This window comes from Fundulus heteroclitus, chromosome 2 (assembly GCF_011125445.2).
Source record: "Fundulus heteroclitus isolate FHET01 chromosome 2, MU-UCD_Fhet_4.1, whole genome shotgun sequence".
Taxonomy (NCBI): Eukaryota; Metazoa; Chordata; class Actinopteri; order Cyprinodontiformes; family Fundulidae; genus Fundulus; species Fundulus heteroclitus.
This window is the reverse complement of record NC_046362.1, coordinates 15,054,703-15,078,845: the sequence shown is the minus strand read 5'-3', so window position 1 is coordinate 15,078,845 and position 24,143 is coordinate 15,054,703. Positions and strand designations below refer to the sequence as shown.

Here is a 24,143-nt window from a genome sequence, read left to right as displayed (position 1 = left end):
AGACAGAATGAGAAGAGTAGAATAGAAAGGTACTTGTTGATGTACACCTAAGACGGCACTCCATTTAAATGACAAGTCAGGACACATGAAGAGGTTAAAAAGTGAAACACAGTTAAGAGACAAACAAGCAAGAACAGAGACATAGAGAGTGAGAAACGATGCGCAGACAGATAGATTCACAGGTTACACACACAGAAATCATTTAGACGATAGAGAGAAAAGACCAAAAAAATTAAAATTAAAATGAATGAGAGAAATAGATAAGCAAGCTGATTTTAAGAAATCTGTTTTAGAAGAGATAGCAAGTATTAACGGCATGAACAGTATGACAACAGAAACCATAGAGGAGAGTGAGATTGTAACACACAGCAACACGTTAGAGAGAAAAACAGAGCTGCAAGAAAATATAGGGAATGAAGGAAGGAAAGCCTGCAAACACAAGATAGGCTTAGTTTGGTCAGTCTGATAAGAATCAAAGAATAACAGACAAAAAAAATTAAAAACAAAAACATAGAGCTATGCACACATAATATCTTTAAGAGGAGACAAAGGAGCAAACATGCTAAAAGGAGAAAGAGAGAGCACAAAGAAAAAAGAAAAAAACACAATAAATACAATTGATCATCAGGATAAAGAGCACAAGAAACATATTTTTTTAAGAGTTTAAAGTAAGTGATAAATGAGATATAGAAAGAGAAATAAGGTGATATACCATTCAAAAGTATAACTTCACTGAAACCATGAAAAAGGGACAAATAATAACAACATAGGAAGAGCACATTTAGAGTGTTACAAAAGAGGACGTCTCAAAATTCAGCAACTACAGATGATACAAGTTTTTTTTTTTTTAAACTAGCCTGATTTTCCAGCATTTTAGCAACACTCTAAAAGTGTGGAGTGGGAACACAGGGCCAAAGCACAAACTGGCATTGGCTACATGTGCATATTTCATATATGCAAGTAGTTGTCACTCGGAAAGAGTGAAGGCAATGCCCTGGGCAGGCAATAAAAAACAAGGAGCCCATAAAACGTCTGTCTGTCTGGCCAGCATTCTCTATCGAGCTTTTCGCTGGGAGGATGTGCGCACTCTTAGTTGGGGTGCGCCAAAAAAAAAAAAAAAAAAGAACGTCCGAATTTGGATGAGAATCGATGTTGAATGCAATAATGTCTGCATTTTTGCAAAGGACAAGGACATAACTGACTGAAGGAAAGTATACTGACAAATAGACAGACAGAAAAGGCAAGCAAACAAGACAGGCAAACACTTCAACCGGCCAAAAAAAAAAGGGGGAAAAAAGTTGGGCTTGAAAATTGGGGGGTCGGGGGGGTGTAGGGGTGGGTAGGGGTGAACATTTCAAGAAGCACAGGGATTGTTCATCAGGGATTGTTTTTATTAGCAGTGGCTTTGAAAAGCGTTCACACCTCGGTTGAAACTGCAGGTGTTAATAACTTAATAAAACTTTTTTTTCCCCTCCACATATAATGTGACATCTATCTTCTACGATTCAAAAAGGATGCAAAAGTTAGAAAGACAATGATCAAATAAGCGTGCACATCCTTTCGCTCAAACGAGCCCCATTAGATTTTATCTTAACAGCGAGTCTTACTTGGTGGGAGGCGATCATCAGCATGCCGTTTCCTGACTAGTTAATATTTGCCCGCTCTGTCTAGAAAAGGTTCTCCAAAGTTATCAGATTGGGGGGTGGGGGGTGGTGCATCTCTTGTCTAAAACCATCTCCGGATGATTCCACAGATCTAGTTGTCAAGTTGAGCTAGGGCCTTCCTAAACTTAAACCTCTCCCCCATTAAGTTATTCTTATTTATGTATGCTTGGACTCACTGTGACATTTTAAAAAAATAAATACTGTTTTTTCCTCAACATTGTAGCAGGCGACTAAAGGTTGTGGGTCATAGTTATTTGAAACAGATCTTAATATCTTTCACCGATTATGGGAAAAACATTTACATCTGAAGACAGTCAACGGCAGAGCATCATGCAGCCACTGCCGTGGTTTACTTTGCTTGCAGTGCTTTCATCGCTTTGTTTTTTGTTTGTTTTGTGATTCAAAAATTTTTTGTTTTTAATTGCTTTAAACTTTGACCTTAGTTTGATTGGACCGTTTTGGAAGATATTGATCATTTCTTTTGAAGAGAAAGGCTCCTCTCTCTCACAGCTCCAGTTCTTTTCTCAGGCATATGGAGAATACGGGAGGGAGATTGTTTTTACATGTAAAACACGACCAGCATGGTTTGACAATCCTGGAGCTTCTTCAGTGGCACGTCCGCCTCCTGTGAGGCTCCCTGACCTGTTTCTATGTAACATAGGGGTGTAACCAAGATATAACATTATTCTCCTTTCAGGGCATGAAAAGTATTACGCTGTAGTTTATTGTGCTTTTGCAGCAGACTATATTTAGTTCCTCTACAGACAAAAACCATGAAGAGATAGAGCATGGTCCCCCCCACCCACCCCCAGCCGACACATTAAGAATGCGTAATCATTACTTTTGTGAAAAATTATAGCCTTAACTAACCCTATAATTACTTTTAAATTAGACTTGACGCGTTTTGCATTTCAATGTGGGGATATTTTGCCAAAACATCCTCCTCGTTTGCTGAAATCCCCATCAGACCGAGCCTGAAGCCATGAAAAGACTGTGGTCGGCCCTCTGTGACACTAAAGGGTGGCGAGATACTAGAGAGACTGAAGTCTTGTGCCACAAAGGTGAGATTGTTTATTTTACTGACCAGAGGAAGATTCAAGAGCAAGGAACCTACTGGGATGGACCGCACCCTTCGTTCCTTTCTTTTCTCTAGTCTTCATCCTCGAGAGTTAGATAATTAGAGAAGGCAGTGAGACTTTGCCACACAATGTTGAGCAAGATTCTTGTAAGCTATAAGGCCTTGCAGCTTTTTACGACCTGAACTTTTTAATTACAAAATTGATCAAAGGGCATCTATCATTATAGCTAAAGCCATTTAAATTGTGATGTGTAGAATTAGATGTGTTTTCATTATTCTAGTTTGTAATAATTCTGGTCAGTAAACACCTAAAACATAAATTGGTTTCACTAATAAAGTTAAACCTTGTTACTAGTAATAGCTCATGTTTACTATTCTATCAGGCCTTAGGGCACATGCCCTAATCTCTGATAGAGACAATTCAGAAAACTAAAAATTGATTTGCTTTTTAAACGTATATTAGTTGACATTAATTCCCATGAGATCGATAATCACATCTTTTTATTGTGGTTAAATATAGAGTATGAGACTGAAGTCCCTAATAAATGGCATACAGTAGTACTGTGATTTAAAATAGTGCTAGTCTATGCCAATTGCTCTATGTAGTACAAATGTTGTTGTTTTTTAAATGCAGCTGTCCCACATTTTCTCTAATTATTACAGTTTTCACTTTCCCATAGTATATAAATAATGCTTTTGAACTTTTTTTTCTTCTGGCCGATACGTTTGTACCATGAGATTCATCTGATCGTTTGTAACCTCGCTATAAACGATGACTTTAGATAAAGGATGCAAACATCAAAAGGTGAGAAAAGCTTAATTGTGACGGATGAACTTTATGTCAGGTTGATCAGACTCACTATAAACCGCGGTAGATATGAACCAGGGGCCATCTGGTCCAAAAATGTCCTATAGAAAGAACTCAAAAAATAAAAATTAGCTTTCATCAAAATTGCAACACTTTCTTTTTTTAGCTGTACCTGTTCAACAAAACACACAATATTTTAATGAAACAAACAGATTAGTCTGAAATCTGCAGAAAAGGGATCTGCAAATCATCGTAGATTTCAGACATGGCAGGTTGGTTCGGTTTAAAAAAAAAAATACAGCAAGTGATATCCAAAAATGTTTTTTGGGGTTGATCATCTTTTTCTGTAGTTTTTTTCTTTTTGTGTTTCTTTTCAGCAACAAGAACATGATTTTGGCTCGCTCTTGCTTTATTTTACCAAGTTAAATAACGGGACGCATTACAGCAGCTTTTTGGAAAAATGTTTGTGATCCTTATTTGTTATTTTAATATTCCTTTAAATTAAAAAGCAAGTTAAAAGATAACTTGCGTTGCACCTTATGTTTTCTTTTTCAAGAGGATGGTAATTTGTCTTTTTGGAAAGGTCTTGTGTCGGTGAAAATTTCACATTTTTAAAAACGTTTCATCGACATCAACTTCCTGAACTGACAAATCCAAATTTAGACTCTTGTTGAATTGTGACTGAGGGCCACCCATAGTTGTTCAGAGGGCCACAAAGGACCCCAAGGTCACACTTTGGACACCCCCTGGTATAAACTCAAGAAGACTGAGTGCTGAGATTACATCAAAAGGGGCTTCAACACAGTATTAGTTTAAGCATGTGCAAACTTATGCAACCCAGTTATTGAACCTTTTAATTTGATAAATATCTCCTAAACATATTTGTTGTTTTTTTTCATTTGAACTGTACATGGTAGATGTCCAATAAAAGGGGAGAAAAATGTTTGGTCTAACTTTTTTACATCACAAAACTCGAGGGTGTACACGCTCTTGAAATCCACTGCATTGTATATATTTGTTGCTAAAGGGTGTTTTTTTTGTTTGTTTGTTTGTTTTTGCTTCCATTTCTTGCACTAATTCTTAACTGGAGTGTGAGAGAAGAGGGAAACACTGGGTGAAGATGTGAGGTGCGATGTACTCCTCAGAGAGGACTGAACGGTAGGGATTGAAGTAAAGCAATGCACCTCTCTCTTCCTCCACCTCCCGAGTATCGATGGGAGAGTGAACGTCTTCAATTATTCATTCTCCCTAGTGCTTCATTCAAGGGTTCAGTGCATTCTCAGGCAAGAGCTTGTGCAGCCAAAGTTGGTCCTCGGCTCCCTGCCTCCAGGCTGTTGAAACAAAGTGGCTGGGGCTGCAGCTCTGCTGGAGGAGCTAAGTTTTCTTCTCCAGATTGCACTCTACATCAAAAAATGAAAACCCGTTCCAATTTTCTTTTAATTTCTAAGAAAGCAATATTAATTTTGGCAGATGGCAGAACAACAACTGATGCAATTTCGGTGCCAATGCTGAATTCATCGCCCAACCCTTCAGGGGGCTGATATGTTAGATGTGATTCGGTAAAGCCTGCAGTAGCCTACAGTGGCCAGTGGGAGGCAGAGTGAGTTCAGATCAGATTCTCTTACAGCTAAGACACAGAAACTGGGCTGTTGGCATAGCAACGACTCTTGAAATATAGACCATATATATGGGGAGGGGGGGTCTGACAAGGGGCTGTTGGGAGTGGACTCAGGGGTGTGTTTGAAAAAGGGGGTGAAGGGCAATGGGGGGGGGGGGGGTTGCGACACACAAGCAAACACACTGAGAACAAAGAAGATAAGGTTTAGGATATATGACAGGTACGGGTGAGAGCCTCGCAGACACATATTCACGTGAACGGACATATGGAGGCAGGCAGGCATACTTTGGGTTTCACCGTCCTGTGATACTATCCTGTTTCGTTACCTGACTGGGGGGCCAGCAGCTCGAAGAGAGGGGGAAGGGGGGCAAAGACACTCCACTTCTAGGCTGGAGAGAGACGCGAGAAAGAGAGCCAACCCAGACCCTGCACCCCCCCTCCCCACTTTTTCTTTTCTTTTTTCAAACATTCAGACCTTCCGCTCTTCTGCAAACACTCAAACAAACATGCTGAGACCATGGAGTGATGTATTTCAACATCTATGCTCAATTTCATTGCCACCCACTTTATCTATCGTGCTTTAGGAGTGCAGCTCACTTCCAAATATCACAGTGAGAACTGCTGCACGTTGTTGCTTACATAAGTTGTCGTCCATTTGAATCACATTAGCATTCACATTAGAGTCGGACATGGTGTCTCATTTTAAAAGCTGAAGCTAATTCTTGGTACGGCTTGATAAATAAGGTTACTTCCAGTGTCAGCTAAGTACTTCCAGCATGCTGGAGCTGTAATTTAGACTAAAATAGCTTTATTTACTCAAATCCCACTTCACTAATAAACAATAAATACTTCTGACTCTTTCATTGAAGACAAACCAAAAACAGAAACCATGAAAATTCAAACACTTCTGCAGTGCCTTGCAGAAAAAGATAGCATTATTTAGACAAGCAGAAGAGAAACCCATGGTAACTCTGCACAGATCCACAGCTCAGGTGGGAGAAACTGTTGACATTGATAAGAAATAATCATGGACTCTGCTTTTCTCAGCGAACAAGTGGCTTGAGTTCGGTGTTGCGGTTCACCTTCTATGGAGCTGCTTTCAGCATAGAATGCTTCTAAGAAGTATTGATTCATATGAATGGGTCTAAAATTCAATCTTTAGATGTGCTAAGCTGAGAAAGACATCCTCTAAAAAAATGTGATTGCAGCAAAATGCAGTTCTGGAAACTATTGACTAAATACAAAAACAAGCCACACTTTTTGATTTGATAAAAAAAAATATTAAAGAAACGTACAAATTTTCTTCCACTTCACACTTTTGTGCCACTTTGTGTTGGTTTATCACAGAAAATACCAACAACATACACTGAAGTTTGTTGTTTTTATTTTACTTTGACAAAACAATGAAACGTTAAAACAGTATGCATTCTTTTGTAAGACACGGTAAATGTAGATTTTTAAAGCTGTTTTAAGACATTTTAACAAACCTGTAAAGTAAAGTTATTCACTGAGCGCCAAGAATTGCTAGCGATGAACGGTAAGCATAATTACTCTCAGCTAGCTGTTCTGCTTCCTTTTATGGCCTCCCAATACTCCCTGCAATTTCACATTCATGCCTCAGAGCTCAATCACAGGCAACTGCCTCATCATCCCAGGCAATATCAGCAACACAAAGTCATGAAAAAAACATTTTCAAAGGTCCAATAAAACAACAACCCCAAATAGAGTTGGCTGTAAATGTTTTTAATCTTGATTTATTTCAGAGATTGCCTCTAAGGATGAAGCGGCTGCATTTATGAAAAATGTTCTTAGGCAGGATATAAGACTTCTGGGTTAATGCTCCTAATAGCTCCTCTCCAACCATCTAGCCATCTGGAAGAACCGTTTAAGAACCTCTCCCTGCTAGGTAGAGAGTCACCAGTCTGTATGTGTATATATACTGTATATATACACACAGTATATATGGATTTGTACTTTTGACTTTTAACCACACTGACCTGCAGCTGTATGCACTGGTGTATGAACACACCAGCCCCTCTTGATTTCCCTTTTGTAACTCCTTTAGCTGTGGCTAAGTGCAATCTTTCTACCGCTGTCTTGCAACGCAGCTGAATGCATTTCGACATTCCTCCAGTGATGTGCGGATTAATGCGGTGGCCACAGGGAGCGACTGCCTAGGGGACAGTCTTAGGCAGAGCCCCTAAAGACCCTGTTGATTAGTCAGGCTTAAAAAGCCCTTGTCACAGGAGGTAGGCTGTGTCAGACTGGCAAGGCATGGAATAATCAATTTACATCTTTATGTACAAATTCTGATAGAGAATACAAGCGTGAACTTTTTTTTCTGCAAAAAATAATAAGGCCTGTAGACTCAAGCTGTTTTGTGAAGATCCACATAACATACGGTGGCCTACAGCTACAAGTAAAAAACAAAATATAACATGAAAAAAAAAATTTTTTATGAATAATGTGATTTACATACATACATACATATATATATATATATATAGAATATATATATAAGATATATCATATAGATATATAAGATTATACTATTATATATATATATATATATATAGTATTATCACATTAATATATATATATATATATAATTATATATTTATATACCACCCAATACTATATATACATTATATAAATAATATATTCTCTATATATCTATATATTACTTACTATATATAGATATATTATATCTATATATATATATTATATTAATATCTATATATATACATACATATTACATATCATATATATCTAATACATATAATACATCCATATATATAGATATACATAGAATACATATATATATACATACATATATACATACATATATATATATATATATATATATATATATATAAATCACAGTCTATACCAAAGTTAAAAAAAATGTACTAAGTAGAGAACTGTTTTTCAAATGAAAACCAAGGACACAAAAAGAAGTACATGTTACAAAGCAGAAAATAAAAATTAAAACAAGAGCAAAACACATAAAATAGGAGCACATATTTCATAAAGAATTGTGAAAAATATGTATGAAATACACAATTTTTAACAATAAAATAATAAAAAAAAAAAAAAAAAAAAAAAAACAATCACAAAGGGCAAATTAAAAACTACTCCCCCCCCCCCCCCCCCCCCCCCCCCCCCCCCCCAACTACGGTTAGGATGACCAACAGCTATATCAACGTGTACACAGAGATCTGCGGAAGAAAAAAAAGCTCTTTATGAGACGAATGAAATTAACTAACCATTCTGAACTTAAATAAACCCACATTAATATTGATTTAGCTCATAACTCCCGTCCACTGTCTTTCGGATCAATTAAAGCAACCTAATAAGCTCATTAATAATAAAAAAAAAATTACACGGCCTACATAGCAATAAACAGGATGAATTTCTCTGAGTGCATCGTGTCTTTAAGGCACACAAATATATATCCATGTCTATTAATATCTATGAGGGGAGAGAAAAAAAAAAGCCTTCACTGGCTTACACTGAATTACGTAACGTGCATGGATGAATAATTAAAGGACCACAGGCAAGTGGATTGAATGTTAATGTAGCACAAAGATATGTATCCCTTCTCCTCTATTCTGGGGCCCTGTTCTCATTGGACCGCTCAATCACTGCTCCGAGGGGATCTGGACTGAAAGCTCTCTTTACGGCCATGAGAGGCCGAAAAGAACCTGCAGAATATGTTCACTGAATTGTAACTGAATTGTTTGAGCAAAGACCAATGAGGCATTAAGCATCCACTCTAGCATACTAATTGGGCATTCTTAGAAAACACAACTTATGGATGCCTGGTAGATTAACATCTCACCATATAACCTTTCCCCTCCCCTGTCACTGGTCAGAAAGTCTTCATCAGAACGGTCCCAGACTGCAGCTCAAACTGTCAGTCTGCTCTGATGCGCCTCATAAATGCGCCACCACTGAGAGTGTTTTCACCAAGCTACTGCACACACAAGGTTGTGGCATAATGAATATTGCACACTGCAACGCCTTCCGCATCTGGATTGCCTTTAACCAAAGACACAAGGCAATGAAATATTAACGGAATTGTTCATTTTGTTTAGGCCTCCAGTACTTTAGATACATTTCACCATGACCAGGATTAGATAATATTAGTAAAAGGCCAGGGGAAATGTATTTACTAGCGGAGGAATAATCCCCAAGCTCATTTACTTAAATTACCGTTCCAATGCAACAATGAAAAAAATACTTCACTGTTAGTAAAAGCCTCTAACCTACAATATAATTATAGTTCATACTGATAAGCTCAGTCTTTCATGTAATAAAATGATATTGACAGTTACTACTGATTATACAAATATATGTTAGTAGAAAATGTCCACACTAATCTTATATTTTCCATATACATCAAAAGAAAATTTTTGATATTTTTTTTTTCCTAAAAGGGTTCTATGGAGCTTTTCTTGCAAGCAGTATCTTAACTGATCTGTTGTTCAAAATTAATTTTAACCTAACTAGCTTTTCATTGGTAGCTGATTAAAGTTTGTTTGTGTGGCATTTGTTGGAATTGGAGAATCATTTAGATTGTCTGTATGCAGGTAATTGTGTTTGTGTGGGGTACAGCTAACACCAGAGGTATCTGGGATGCATGTAGTTTTACTCGCAAATTTTGGCATGAAATATTTACAATGTAAATATTAGAGTTAAGTCCCAATGTAACCATGCTACAGTTCCCAGTTTAAAAGCCAGTGAGCATGAAAATTAAAATTAGCATTAGCACTACAAGCTAGTAATGATGATTTTGTACTTTTCAAATGTATGAAAAATGTACTGATACACAAATCATCAGACATTAAAATAAACTTTTTTACTGCAGCTGCCTTGCATATAAACAATGTTTATATGCAAGGCAGCTGCATTAATCCATTTTGGATTAAGAGGTCAGGGTTCGTGGGAATAACTAACTTTCCCACTTGGAATTTCGACTACGGACGGACCACGCTGTTAATAGCTGAAACTTAGAAATTTTAGCTTGAACTACTATGGACGACCAATTTTGGAAGACATGATTAAACTGCATCCTTCAACTACAAACCAGGGCTAAAGATGATCATGTTTTTTCTTTGTTTTTATGTAACATTGTGCAACTGTTTTTAAATGTTTTTAGTCGTAAAATTTAATATACACTTAGGTGGTACTTTTTATAAAAAGTTTGAAAACCACTGATGAAATATAATAAATTGTGCTGTCTGTGGGCTACTCTTTGGTAAAGACTGTTAACCAGTAGGGTTCTTAGTGTAAATAATCATTAATTTCCATCTCAGTCTTTCTCATGTAAAAAAAACAGTGGTGCTAAGGTTTCTAAAATCTTGCTTGTCCACAAGGGAAATATTGAAATTTGTGTTTGTCTGACCAGTGCAGGCACATAACTCGACTCACCAGTGAGACTATTATTCACTGAGGGCTCTTTGAGTGCTGCATGATGCAGATAAAACACTGACTGCCGATGACAACTCCACAGAACCCCACTTTTAAAAAACCCAACTGTCCATTTAAGGTATGTATCCTTTAGATGCAAACAAAACACTAGAGAAATAGAAACATTAGAGTTTAATAAAAATATCTTTCTGTCTTTTTTTTAACAGAGAGCAGTGTTGTCAATTCTATGTTGTTGTTTTTAAAAGGTATTACTTTTTGTGTGTGGTGGGGGTTATGAATGTACTTTTATTTTGTAAAACTGTTATCCTGTTCAATTCTGTTTTTAGGGTTTGGGAAGTTTGGTGTTTTTTTCCTCAATGTTTCAGTTGCCTGCACCTCAAGGATGCTGCAACTGTTTCTTTTTCTGTACTAAGTGACAAGCCTTAAATAATAGAAGATATTGCACACATTTTTGTGCTACTGTATGCTGAACGTTGCCTAAAACAGGAGCAGATGACAGAAACCAACGTATGTGTTTGAATAAACCATCAGTTGCTACTGGCTGCTTGACCAACCAGTTTTAGCTGAGCACCTTGGCTCTTAACGAGTAGAGAACATAAACTTTGAGCCTGACACTTAACATGTTTTAGCTGCATTATGCAATCACAAAAAAACACAGAGATTTAGTTCCTGGCTTTGCCAGTGACATGTTTAAACAAAAACCAATGAATTTGTGAAGTGTAACATGAACGATGCAGGTGGAGATGACTAATAAGAAAGAGTCCATGTTTGAAAGCTGTAAACAGGGTGTTCATGGAGGGGGAAAGATGAATGAAAGCGTGGCTCTGTCCCCTGCTTAAGTGCCTCCTTAGAATCAAAGATATGCTGAGAGTGTGATTGATTACGTCATTCGTAGACATCTATGAAAGCAGCACTGACTCCAAGAGGGATGATGTACTCTCTTTAATACTCTCTTTAATTGGGCAGCCACTTAAAGGGTATAAAAAAAGCTAATTTTACACACAAATTAGCTTTTTCTAAACGTAACAGACAAAAATATTAAAAACTAAATATTTGCAAATGCAAATAGTTACCTACTAAGGATGGACAGGTGAATCCATTCAAAGTTTTCACTGAAGTCAGATTTTTAGGAGTTCTTTGTTTTGCAGAGACTGTAGGCTGCAAATCGTTCCATTTTTAAGTCAAAGAAATTAAATGAATCACAGTTTAATCCTGAAAATGCCACAATGCACTCAGTCACTGCTAATCAAAGTGGATCCTGGGGGCCGCACGCTGGTTCCCACTTGCTGTTTAGTCTATTAGCAGATTTCACAACCCATTTGTAAAGGTTTCTCAGTACACACAAAAAAGCTGGGAAGTACAGATGCAGTGTGTGTGCCAAATGGAAGAGAAACAATTGTTTGCAGGCTTTTTGGCTGTAGCAGCATTCCTGATCGATAAAAACATGATTTCTGCACACAACAGCAACATCTGGGTTGGGTTGTGACGCCGCGGCTAAAAAAGAACAAACCAACCATCAATGATACAATGATGGATTTTTATTTTATTTCTTTACAAGGGATATTATTTGTTCAAGAAGCTTCCTAAAAAAAAAAAAGCCACACAGATCGGCTAAGACACTATTTAAAATTATGATAAACTTTTAAAATTTATTTGCTTTTCAATTTGAAAACTATGTAGGTCTATAATTTTTCGCCAAATTCACAACCTTGTGAGATTATGTTGACATTTGCGATTGTAAAATGACAAAATGTGAAAAAGTAAAAAAATATTAACTATTTTGACAAGGCACACAATGTGTTTTAACTGAACCCTCATTTTAGATTTTAGTGATAAAACTAGAACTGCATCAGGATTCATTCACACGATTCAACCATTTTGTATTTAGCTGTGTCACCAAATTGTTACAAAAACAAAAGGAAGGTTAAAACGGCCTAACTTGACTGCAAATGAAAATCGGAGCATCTCACATGCGCGAGAAGGCGTGAGAATAGACAGGATTTGACATCGACTATGTGGAGCAAACTCCAGATGATCTGGACGACCATACGCGGAAAAAAATGGCGAGAGCTGTTTGTTTAACGCGACGCTCCCCTTGTAGTCTCTTTTAAAATTGGTCCTATTCCACAACAGGATCCAGAGATAATTATTTCAGGAGACGGGAAGATTGCAAGCGAGCGAGGCTGGTGCATCCTCATAGACGAGTGGAAATATTTTTGACTCGGAGTGTGTAACTTGGCTGACGAGGAAAGAGGCTATTTTTGGCTGCATGTTTATGTAAGTGACTAACGTGTTGTGGAATAATGAGGAGGCTCTCTGGGCCCTCTGCGGAGCTGCAGAGACGAGACTCTCAGAGCGGCGGAGGGTGATTGAAGGAAGCTAATGAGCACGAGGGAAAAAGAAGAACACAGGAGCAGAAAGGGCTGGGATAATAAAAAGCATGGAAATGCAAAGGAAATACGACAATTACCAGCGGGAGGGCCTCAGACAGGCGGGAGTGAAAAGGCGTGGGGGAAAAAAAAATCGGGAGGAAAATGGTGAGGGAAAATGTCATTGTGATAGAGAAAATGATTATGGTGATCATGGAAAATAAAAGACCACTGGCATGGGAAAACACAGTTTTATCTGATTGTTTAAAATGTTGCCACTAAAAGCGTAATAGAGGAGTGGAGTGCCAATGAGCATCTCACTCGGGCGGTTTATGAGCTCATTACATCTTTTCAGCTAAAACCTGGAACGTTTTATCTCTTTTACTGATCTCACCATTACGTGAGTGTTTTCTTTTTTTTTTTATATTACAGAGTCTGGACTTATTTTCATAACTGCAACACACTGGTAAAAGGCTATTTCAGGTGCACAATCACTGGGAGGGAAAAAAGGACTGCTCTACATCAGTGCTGAAATCATGTCACATTTCCTTTCATGCAGTTGCCTCACACACATACTCACAAACGCTCTCTCTCTCATACAATATCTGATACCTCTTCTCAGGAGGGGGCTCCTGATTGGCTGGTGGTGCTGCCTGCGCCGTTTCCTGCAGGTCAGGGATATTGGCAAAGTCATCTTGCTCTGCCACACCAATGGCCAAAGCCAGGACCACCAGCTTTCCTTCACTGGCTCCCAATAAAGACAAAAAAATACAGTAGATAGAAGGAAAGGCAAGAAAAAGAACGCAGATGCCCAAAAGGAGAGTGGGAATTGGCGTAAAGAAGGAAAAGGAGAGGTCATTTCAGGTTGGCAGGAGGAATACAGGAAGTTTGAAAGTGGCGGTGGAAAAAGAGACCAAATATTAGAGAAAACACAGACAAAGTGGTTAAAATTACAAAAAACATAAACAAACACGCCTGCAATAAGCAATCTGTCCAGGGAAGGATATTAGGAAGAAAATCAGAGGCTAACATTAAGAATATCTGAATGACTTTGTAGCACACACACGTTGTGCTTTACTTTTCACCCACAGGAGCTCATTTTTTTCAGATAACTTGAAATGGCTTCACTGGGCTTTAAGTTTCTGTAGGATGGCATGTTCAGCTGTGCAGTTCTCTTTGAGGAAACCACCTTCACCTGCATTCCTTCGGGTTAAAGCTGATGGTAGATGGGCAAAACCCTCCTGTTTTCATAGGAATGGGAGACTCGGCAGAAAAATCAGATGTGATCAACATGGTCGTAGCATGGTAGTGAGAAACTAGTAAAGGTTTTCACCCATGTGGGATTTCCAAAGTTTCTGATTACCAACACCACAGAGTATTTTGAATCTTGTGTGAAGTGGTCACAAACATTTTAAGTTTTTTGTATACTTGGAAATATTAGGAAGTAAAAACTAGTATAAAGCTTAATTAGAGCTCCTACACAGCCTGGGAAAGTCTGGAATTTGATTATTTTGTCATAATAGGTATGGAAAAAGAAAAGATCATGGAAAATATATGTATTTACAGACATAATTAGTTTTTCTTTTTGTCAGATGTTTTGACCTTCCTTCCTTCCACACTCTATTCTGTCTTTCAATCTTTATTTTATGTTCTCAATTTATTTATTTTTTGTGTAATCCCTTTCTTTCATTATCATATCCTCCCTCTTTGTCTCCCTTATTCCCTCCCTTTGTTTTACCAGATAAATGAATAGCAGACTTCTGTTTTGTATTTTAAAGGTAAATAAAGGACTGGAAACTCTGGAAAGTTTCGAATGGCTGCAAGAACAAAAAAACATTAGGATCATTGCTTAACCTACCAGGAGAGGAAGCTGAAATAAGAATATACAAATCTGTTTGTTTAAAAAAAATACTATCAAATGCAAAAGTAAATGTAACAGCTATATTTGGTTAGCTGAAATCAATAAAAATGTGAAATGATGTGTAAATGACCTAAATAGAATCAGGATAGTATAAACTGAAAAATTACCCAAATTTTTTTTATGACAGGTGCTGTCTGTGACTTGTGTTAATCTGAAAAGGGGTTTATGAGACCTAAAAAGCTCAAGAATCAGCCAACGTATAACAGGAAGATTATTTAACAAACTTGGAGTCAATGTGAGAAAAGCTTAATTTGTGGGGGGGAAAAAAAGATGAAATTGTGAAGTTCAGGCTTATTTCTCCCCACAGCTTGACAAGCAACGTATTTTCTCAGCCCAAATACAGCAACGCAGTCAGGGGCTTAAGCTATAGAACGGCGGGTTTGGATGACGGTAAGGAGGGAACGGAGGCAGTGATGAGGAGGCCTGGGACTTAAGGAGTAAGGGGATGAGGGAAAGGAAAGTGGTAGGATTTGTAGAGCAGCTGTGGCGGTCTAGAGAAGATGAAATGAGAGGAGTGAGAGAGCAGTGACCCAGAAAACGACGACACACGGCGTACACCTCCAGATACTCCATCTTTCAAATAGAAACAATTAGTCCAGATCTTCCTAATGAGGCTTAATGAAATCTCAACTGTGGAAAAAGACGCCTCGGATGTTCAGTGGAAAAAGGCGAATGTGGAGGGAAAGAGGGAGGAAGGTAAAATAACTAGACAAATTACCGAAGGTGTGTGTGGATATGTAGACGTATCAAGCGTGTGTAGAGGCTGACACGCAAGCTGCTAAATATCACAACCATTAGGAACCATTAACTAATCATCTTGTTGTCTATCGCATGTAAATACAGACTCCTCCTGTTTTTAACACACTTCTTTAAACCTGTAGTGATATAAAGCCAAATTACATTAATGTTCATAAACCACTCAATCACAATCTAAACAAAATGCCACAAAAATCTGAAGGATGAACCCTTCTGATTTCCAGAGACCGACCTCAACTGCATTTTAAAAGAATAGGATGTCTGAATTTATCTCAAAATTTACAATATTAGAGTCAACACCAATCGTTTTAACTAAACATTGTGAGGTAAAACCAATGGCAAGAAATTTTTTTTTCTAAACCACCAAATATCTACTAACCATGGATTAGCAAAAGAAAGCAGAACAAATGAAACAAACCTAAACCGATGACAACTAAACACATAGCGCTAGATCTACTCTTCAATCAACTTTTTGAATAATCATGAAACAAGCAAGAAGGGGAAAGAAGAAATCGAAACCAAGACTTTTCTGCAATTCATCAATTTAGGAGCAGACCCACCACATACATTAAGAACCAGAAAAGAAAGCTTTGTTGGCACCTTCTTCAACTTTTCCTGAACCTGCTTCTGTCTCTGCTAAGGTAGTTCCCCACTTCAATCTCTCTCATATTGAGGAATGGTCCAGTTTTTGCTCTGACAAAGGTTCAGTCTGCCACAGGTCGCCAATCCTGCAGAAAACTTTTTTTACTTACCAGCCGTAGTGGTCTGTGTCCCTATCTCAAAGAGTGCTGTGCCAAAATGGAATTGTGCCAAAAGCTTTTTTTAAAGGGGGCATATCATGCTAAAGCAACTTTTCTAGCCCTTAAATATAGTCTCTAGGAGTACTGATGTTTTTTTATGTAGTCTGTCCGGGTGCTGCGCAGTTATCTTTATATTCTGTTGGGGTCATAATTTTCAAGGCATTCAGTTCTTTCTGTGCTCTGACTTGAAACTTGAAAATGTTATACTAAAAAGTGGCCAAATGGGCGGAGTGGAACACTGGAGGGGGGCGGGTGTGTAGTGCCTCCTTTAGATTTAAAGAGACAGTGCCAAAACGAGTTGCCCTCAGAACAGGGGGAAAAGGGGGAACGTGGGGGTAAATTAACAAGGAATTCAGGCCAACACATTGCAGTTCCACTTTATATAGACCACAACTGAATGATTTTAATGTGAAAATGAATAAATAAAAAGTGTATGTCCCTGTTAAATCATCCTCTAGCCTGAAATTGTTTTCCATCCATTGTTCCTAGCTACTGTAAAATATATAATGTTCCCTATGATCTACTTCTTGCACTAAAATCACTTCTTTTCTTACCTTATCATTACTAAATACGATTTCCTTTGACAGTGTGACAACTGCACTGTATTTTGCATATGAACTGCTTGTCGCTTCGTCTTCGGGCAGTCATGGTATGTCCAATTTGGATGTGTGTGTTTTTCTCCACTGCTCCCCATCTCATCACTATTTCAATTTCAATGCTTGCTAAAAGCTGTCAGTGAACTGTCACATTCTTTGCACATCCCAGAGGACCAATCCTAAACCTAACATATACAATCAAAGTTAGGTTTTGTTTTTAATGTCTTGGTTCAATGAGCAAGAGGCTTTAGTTACAAACACAAGTTGCTTTTTCAGCTATTTATCAAGATACATTCAAGTTCATTTTAAATGCAATTTGAATAATGAATGCAGACTTAAAGTGCAGGCTGTAATTTTTTTCTCACACTGCTCACAAACACATTTTTTTTTTTGTTTCTATGAAGCACCCTCTATTTCAAGGGGCAAATTGCAATATTCAAAAGCTGTTTCATGAACAGGCGAGTGTATTGCATTATTATTTTCTCCACCCCAAGCGCATAAAAGGGTCCAAGCTGATTCATAGTGGGATATGTTTATTTAGAAGCTAGTGCTGTGAACTCACAATATGCAATTAAGAAGCTCAAGGCATGCCATACTTAATGAGAAACAAAGAAATCAGAGAGACGGCAGGAACTCCAACGTTGGCCGAATCAACAGCAACAAGAAAAGGTCTGGATGCTTACTGAAGACAACAGTAGGTTGATCATAGATGAGCTTCTTTTCAGGGTAGAAATGTAAATAAACCCCTCAGAACATCCAGCCAAGTGGGGACAAATATTCTTTTCAAGAGGCAGACATATCATTTTCAATGTCTAACGTGGAAATCCTTTATGAACCTGAAGCGTAGAAACGCTAAATTATACTTAGCCAAAAAAAGAGACCAATTCACCGGCTAGAACAGCTCTGGAACATTATACCTGGGCAGATAAAGCTTATCAACATTTAGCAGGCTGATTAAAAAAAGAAAGATTGGAGAAGGCCAAAAAAGATCTGCTGCACACAGTGAACCACATGTGAAGGCAAAAAAAAATAAATGCCAGCTGGAATCACTGATTACTTGACAAATAATATCCTGAATTTCCATTTTTATAAGTAGACGGTGTCTGCTCAAATACAAATTCCACAAAGTTGATGAGACATTGCATTGCAGAATAACTAGGCAGAGACCCAAAAATATACTATGAAGGTAGGCCAAGGCTTTTTAAAAGAAAAACGGAGTATAATCCAGCAGAGGCTGAGCCAAACAGCTGATACAAGATAATGGAGATGTTCAAAGCAAAACTCAAGGCAGCTCCAGCAAAGCAGGAACCCCATTGTTCTGTGTGTCATTCATACATTCAGGACGTCAAGTAGTCACTCTCTGCTACAATTCATAACTAAAGGAATTATTTGAACCTAACATTTTATTTATAATTGTCTTGATTCTTCCAGCACGTATACATTCACTTGTAATCATCACAAATGCATTCATTTTGAATAGGTCTTTTTCCAGAGGGCAATGAATTATAGAACACCTTCAATTATCTTTAAAAACCGGAATCTGTGGCAATAATTTGAATTTATTGTATATTTTCCCTAATCCTGGGCATCATTATTTGTATAGTAATTAGAGTTAACAGCAAATACTTAAATAGACAGTATTTAAAATACACACACGCAAACAAAATGGCCAAATAAAGGAATGTATTCACTTTTTTAAAGTCTGGTGTTTCTGAGATAAATTTGCCTTTAAACAATTTGGGAAAATCTATATGAAGAAGGTTTTATCGCATCTGTGGTGCATTCTTTGTGTGTCATGAAAATCAAAAAATCAAAAAAATCAAGCAAACATATCAAGGAGAGAATTGTGGACTTTTACAAGTCTGGTGTGATCCTTGTGAACAATTTTCAGATGCCTGAAGGTGCCGCCGTTCATTTGTATACACAGTTGCATGCAAGTATAAACACTATTACACACACTGTTAAGGAGGGAGACAAGTTATGTGTCCTGGTTTGTAGCTAAATGTGCAGAAAGGCATCCAAAAGAGGAGCAGTTGCTGTCACTGTGCAGATTAGGTGCTGAAACAACCTCTTTGCCTCAACTTTGAGTAGAAATGATCGCGCTCGGCCTCACATCACCTCTGGTTGGGCATTTTTACTGAGCAGGGGAGGCGCGGTCAAGCTAGGTGCTTGCTAGAACCGGTCATGGCTACTCGTTTTCCAGGACAGGGAGGGGTTGCTGCTGTTCGGAGAACAGCATGAATCATGCAAAATACCATTTTGGGCATGATTTTAATGACGGAACAGTAACATAAAGTTAAACGCTTAATAAAATTGATTTTGCATGACACAAGCCCTTTGAAAGACATTTCAATGAACTACTACAGGAAATGTATGTAAACCTCTGAATTTAAACAAAAATATGAAAAACTAAAACTGTAAAAAAAAAAAAAATCTTAACATTTTCCCAATGACTACCACCAGTAATACAGTACGTGGCGGGCATGTAGACTTTTAACCTGCACTGTGGTGGAAAAGGGGTTTCATCACCAGTTATAATTGCATAAAATGTCCTCAACTGAAAACATTACAATTACATTTAGCACGCTGTGATTTAAACGCTCGTGCATACGAAATTTGTAACAGCAATTGGTTTTATATTGCCAATTACTAAGATAACAAAAAGCTGTGTCCAGGACCAAATAGGCCTGACTGTATATATTTGTGGAGAAGAAATTGCTGGCTACTTGTAGCCCTGGTAAAAAAAAAAAAATCACTGGATTATGCAATATGATATGGTGCTTACATTAATACAGTAAGTATAATGGCTGTTGGATCCCTCTTCTCTCATTACCCTTTAAGTACGGCCATTTACACTCAGGACTCTCATAAAACCACTTCACTCAACGGAGCCAGCATTAAGGAAGCTCAGGTGAGAGAGGGAGGGGACGTCAATGAAGCCGGGGTGAATTATTGATTTCAAGCCAAAAAAGAAATGGAGATAGGTCTTCAAAGTAATCCATTTAGTGGAAGTTCTCCAAAGGCAAGGGATCTGTGTCAATGACATCAACACTTTCATTTGGCAATGATTCACCCAAACAGGGAATCCGGCCAAGATTAAAATTAACTGTCTTGAGCAAAGGGTCATGTCTATTACCGGCCCCTCGGTGCAATCAATCATATAAGACGTTGACGTTCCGGAGAAGGAAACACACCAACAATGACCTCAAATTCACATTTACAACAATGAGCGCAACGGCTGATGATCACGGACCATACTGTCAGTGACCTTGGTGTCTCGTGGTGTGCCGCATCGCTGATGCCCACTTTAGCCACCGGCATTATCTCAGCTGTGACGTCCATAGAAAGGCTTCAGAGAGCAGTAAAAAAAAAAAAAAGAGAGGGAACTGATGGAGAAAGTCTACAGTAAAACTGATTCAGTGCACATTGAACACATGCTGCACCACCACAGTGTCCTTGCTCATCCATCCCTTCATCCCCCCTCTTCCTCCCTTATCTGCTCTCCCCACCTCCTCCGGGCAGGGAGTAACAATATGTTGCAGAAGTAATGGTGCCGGTGACATAAGATCAATGCGTCAGAGTTAACTCAAATCTACACAGCTGCTTAGCTATTGCCCTTAAACTGATGCACGGTGACGTGCCGGGCAGTCTTATCCTCACCCGCTTAAACATGCTACCTTACAAAAAGCATCGATACCTTTTCACATTCAGTCATTTTAAAATCCCCATCTTCAGCGCATCTTATTGGGCTTTTGTTTGATAAAAGTAGTGCATAATTGTAAAGGCGATGTGAAGTAATAAATCTTAATATATATATTTTTTAAATAATTTAAATTTTTACAAAGACATAAGATTGGAGCGATCTTTTACTGCAGTTACAGCAGTTTTTGGGGTATGAGCAGTCAGAATGGAGGGGGAGTTTCTACATCTCTTTTCAAGTGTTGCCACAAATTCTCCTTGGATTTAGGACTTGACGTTGGTTCGTAATAACACATGAATATATGTTTATCTGGAGCAATACATCGGCTGGGTGTAATTCTTGTAATTCTTGCAGATGGAGGATCAAAAAATACTCTAAGATATGAAACACTATAGATATTGTTATATGCCCTGCTTTAAACTTTTCCACACCTTCATCCTTTACTTGCCTGCTGCATCCCTGGTTCTTATTTTTGCTGGTTGTTCATTAATATTATCTAACAAACCTCTGAGGCCTTCAGAGAACAGCTGGATTTATCCTGAAATTAAATTACAAACATGTCAACTAATAATCAGGTGACTTCTGTAGGAAATTCGTGTACGGGGTTTAATACAGGAGAATCAGAGTGAAGAGGACTGTATTCAAATGCCACAGTTTACTGTTTTACATTTGGCAGAAGTTTTAAATTTGTTAATTTGTTGTGATTAAACACAAAAAAGATACAGATTTTTTGTGGTTGTAACGGTACCAAAAGGGAAAAATGTTGTGAACACTTTTACAAATAGGTCAATATATAATGAAGGAAGTGGACACAAGAAAGAAACCAGAATTTTTAAAAGTGAACAAAACTGCAGTTTTATATAAAAAGTGGATGAATATAATCTAACTGAATTATCCGTATACAGTTTGAAAATAAATATGCACCAAGACTTCCTTATGCCATTTTAGGAATATAATTAAGTAAACGCTGTTCCGTTACAGTGATTGCAAGGCAGACAGGCTGAATGCCATCGAAACAGATGTTGCTGTTTAGCAGAGCATGCAGTGGAACCATTTAACAATTCTCCCACAGAACGAGAGCCCACAGTATGTCGCACCTTCCTGTCATTTCTCAGGCACGACTTTCTAAAAATAGACTCAATACCTTTTTTTTAATGTTTTCAACGAGAAGCTTTTTGTTTTATCACATCTCATTAGAGGCACATCATCTGTGCGTTGTAATGGAAACTTACATTGCTTAAGAGATATTAAAATACGTTCCCTGGGACGGCTGACCTTTAAAATTAAGTTAAATAAATGTACACAACATAGTTGTTTATTTCAGTGTCTGATATGATGTTTTAATTAGGGCAACAGTCATAGTAAAGACTTAAAGCTCAAATACAACAGCTTATTTACCTTTATTGCTCCATGCGTATTAACATTTTAATTGCTCCTTTATATGAGCCCATTTATTGACTCCTCATTTATTTTAAGCTTCATTATCCTACATTACCATGATCAGCTCCTGTAATGTAGACTCAGCTGTCCTAGTTTGCCCTATGTATGGTACCTCCCAAAGGTTCCTCTAAAACACATTCGTTTTCCATTCTCTACATCTTTTATGCCAGTGTTTTTAATATTCTGGACATTTAAGTATTTAAGGTCATTCTGGACATTTTGAAAAGCGCAAAACAAAGGTTGGTGTCTATTTCCCCAATGTGATAAATGTTCCATTTTTTGGCCAAAATTAGATCTTTATTTCAAAATCTATAATACTTGGACTGGAAAAATGTGGATGTTGCATGGTTGATGTATTTATTTTAGTTGTTAAAAAAAATGTAAAAGATGAGTATAAATACTTTGGCCTCTGAGGCCGAGCCAGTGCTATTAAACCAAAACATATTGAAAACAGAGATAAAATATAACCGGTCTTCTGTTTTTTATCAAAGCAGGCACGTCATTTAAAAAGCCCTGCTTAACAATAAAAAGTCCCTGCAGCCAATTCTCTCTGAAACCAAGAAGTATTTAAATTATATGGATGATAACATATCATCTGGATGCAAGGTGTCAGATGGGTTATTGCTGTACATGTACACAGACTGTTTCCTTGATAACAATATGGACCTTTTTAGCAGCAATATGTCAAATGAACATGTGGTGACACAAAAAAAGATGGATTGCACACTTTTTCTACAAGATTATCAACACAGGAAATGTTTGTCAGCTAAGAGGAAGCAAACAGGTCAAGGGGATGCGTTTCTCCCTACCTACCAAAAGCAGTCTCTCTGTTAGAAACTGTTTTTTCCCAAGGATTATGAAGCAATATAATTTAAAAAAAGTAACAACCTAAAACTGAGGAAGGAGGACAAAAAACAGTTAATATAAAGAAATATTACCAAAGCTCAAACAGGAAGTAAACAGCAAGACCGCGAAGGAGTCGAGTCTGAGCATAAAGTTAATTAGATAATTAAATTTCTTATTTTACAACTGTTTTAACCTGTTTTTGTCCTCTGTAAGTAGAAAACGTATGATTTCTACAGTTAAGATTAGACACAACATAAAAAGAAGAGAAACCTGCACAACCACTGTTGTCCGGCTTATGTATGACAGTGCACACAGGAGCAAAAAATTGAAAGATCTATTTGAATGCTGCCAAAACCTTTGTGTTTCAAGTAAGAGGTTTTGTCATAAGCAGGCATGAGTAAGAGAGCGGAAAACAACTGAAAAGAAAAAAAGTTGTTGAAATTATTACTTTTTTCCCCCATTTAATTGTTGTCCCCACAACTCTAAATGAGTTTTAGTATCTCAGTCACCAAAGCTATATATCAGGTGTGGGCATTGAGGGGAGTTAGAGTCCATCCCACAAGCCAAATATACTACCAGTACACAAATTTAGTATCCTACCAAACATTACATCCAAGCAGGTCTTTGCTTTTGTGTTGTTGCACACACTGATGTAGTGTTGACATTTGCAATTAGATATAGTGTGGAGATTTCATCTAAATACACTTTAGTTTTCTTAAATTCATAGTTTTATCGTGTAGCTATTGGAAAAGAGAATAATGTCAGAAAAATGTCTGGAATTAGATTTTTGCATTTTCCAAAACATAAAAAAGCTCAGTTTAGATCCAAGACTTTTCCAGACTTTTAAAGACTACATATGAAGCCTCTATACCACATATTTCTCCCAAACTGTTGATGAGATTTACTAAGTTACTGCGGAAGAAATTTCTGATCTCAGCTCCACTCTCATATTCTCAAACCTACATCCACACCCTTGTATAGAGACAACTATGCAGTTCATATTTTGACAGAAACTAGTAATATCCTTCCCTGGATATCAGTTGCAAACATACAGAAAAACACCTGAGGGACGGAAAAATGTAATTGCACTTAAATACATTGCTTATTACTTAAA

The 24,143-nt window shown here is 37.6% G+C and overlaps 1 protein-coding gene across 4 annotated transcripts in view; it reads right to left on the bottom strand.

The window, feature by feature from the left end:
* The window catches only part of syt7a (synaptotagmin VIIa), a 129,138-nt gene that overhangs the window by 12,307 nt on the left and 92,688 nt on the right, over positions 1–24,143 (bottom strand). For 3 of the 4 annotated variants that reach the window (XM_036148860.1, XM_021310296.2, XM_036148844.1), the window contains one exon: positions 13,583–13,714. The exons of the other annotated variant lie outside the window; for it this stretch is intronic. In XM_036148860.1, coding sequence (XP_036004753.1) covers positions 13,583–13,714 — 132 coding nt within the window. The remainder of the gene's footprint in view (positions 1–13,582; positions 13,715–24,143) is intronic. 4 annotated transcript variants of the gene reach the window in all.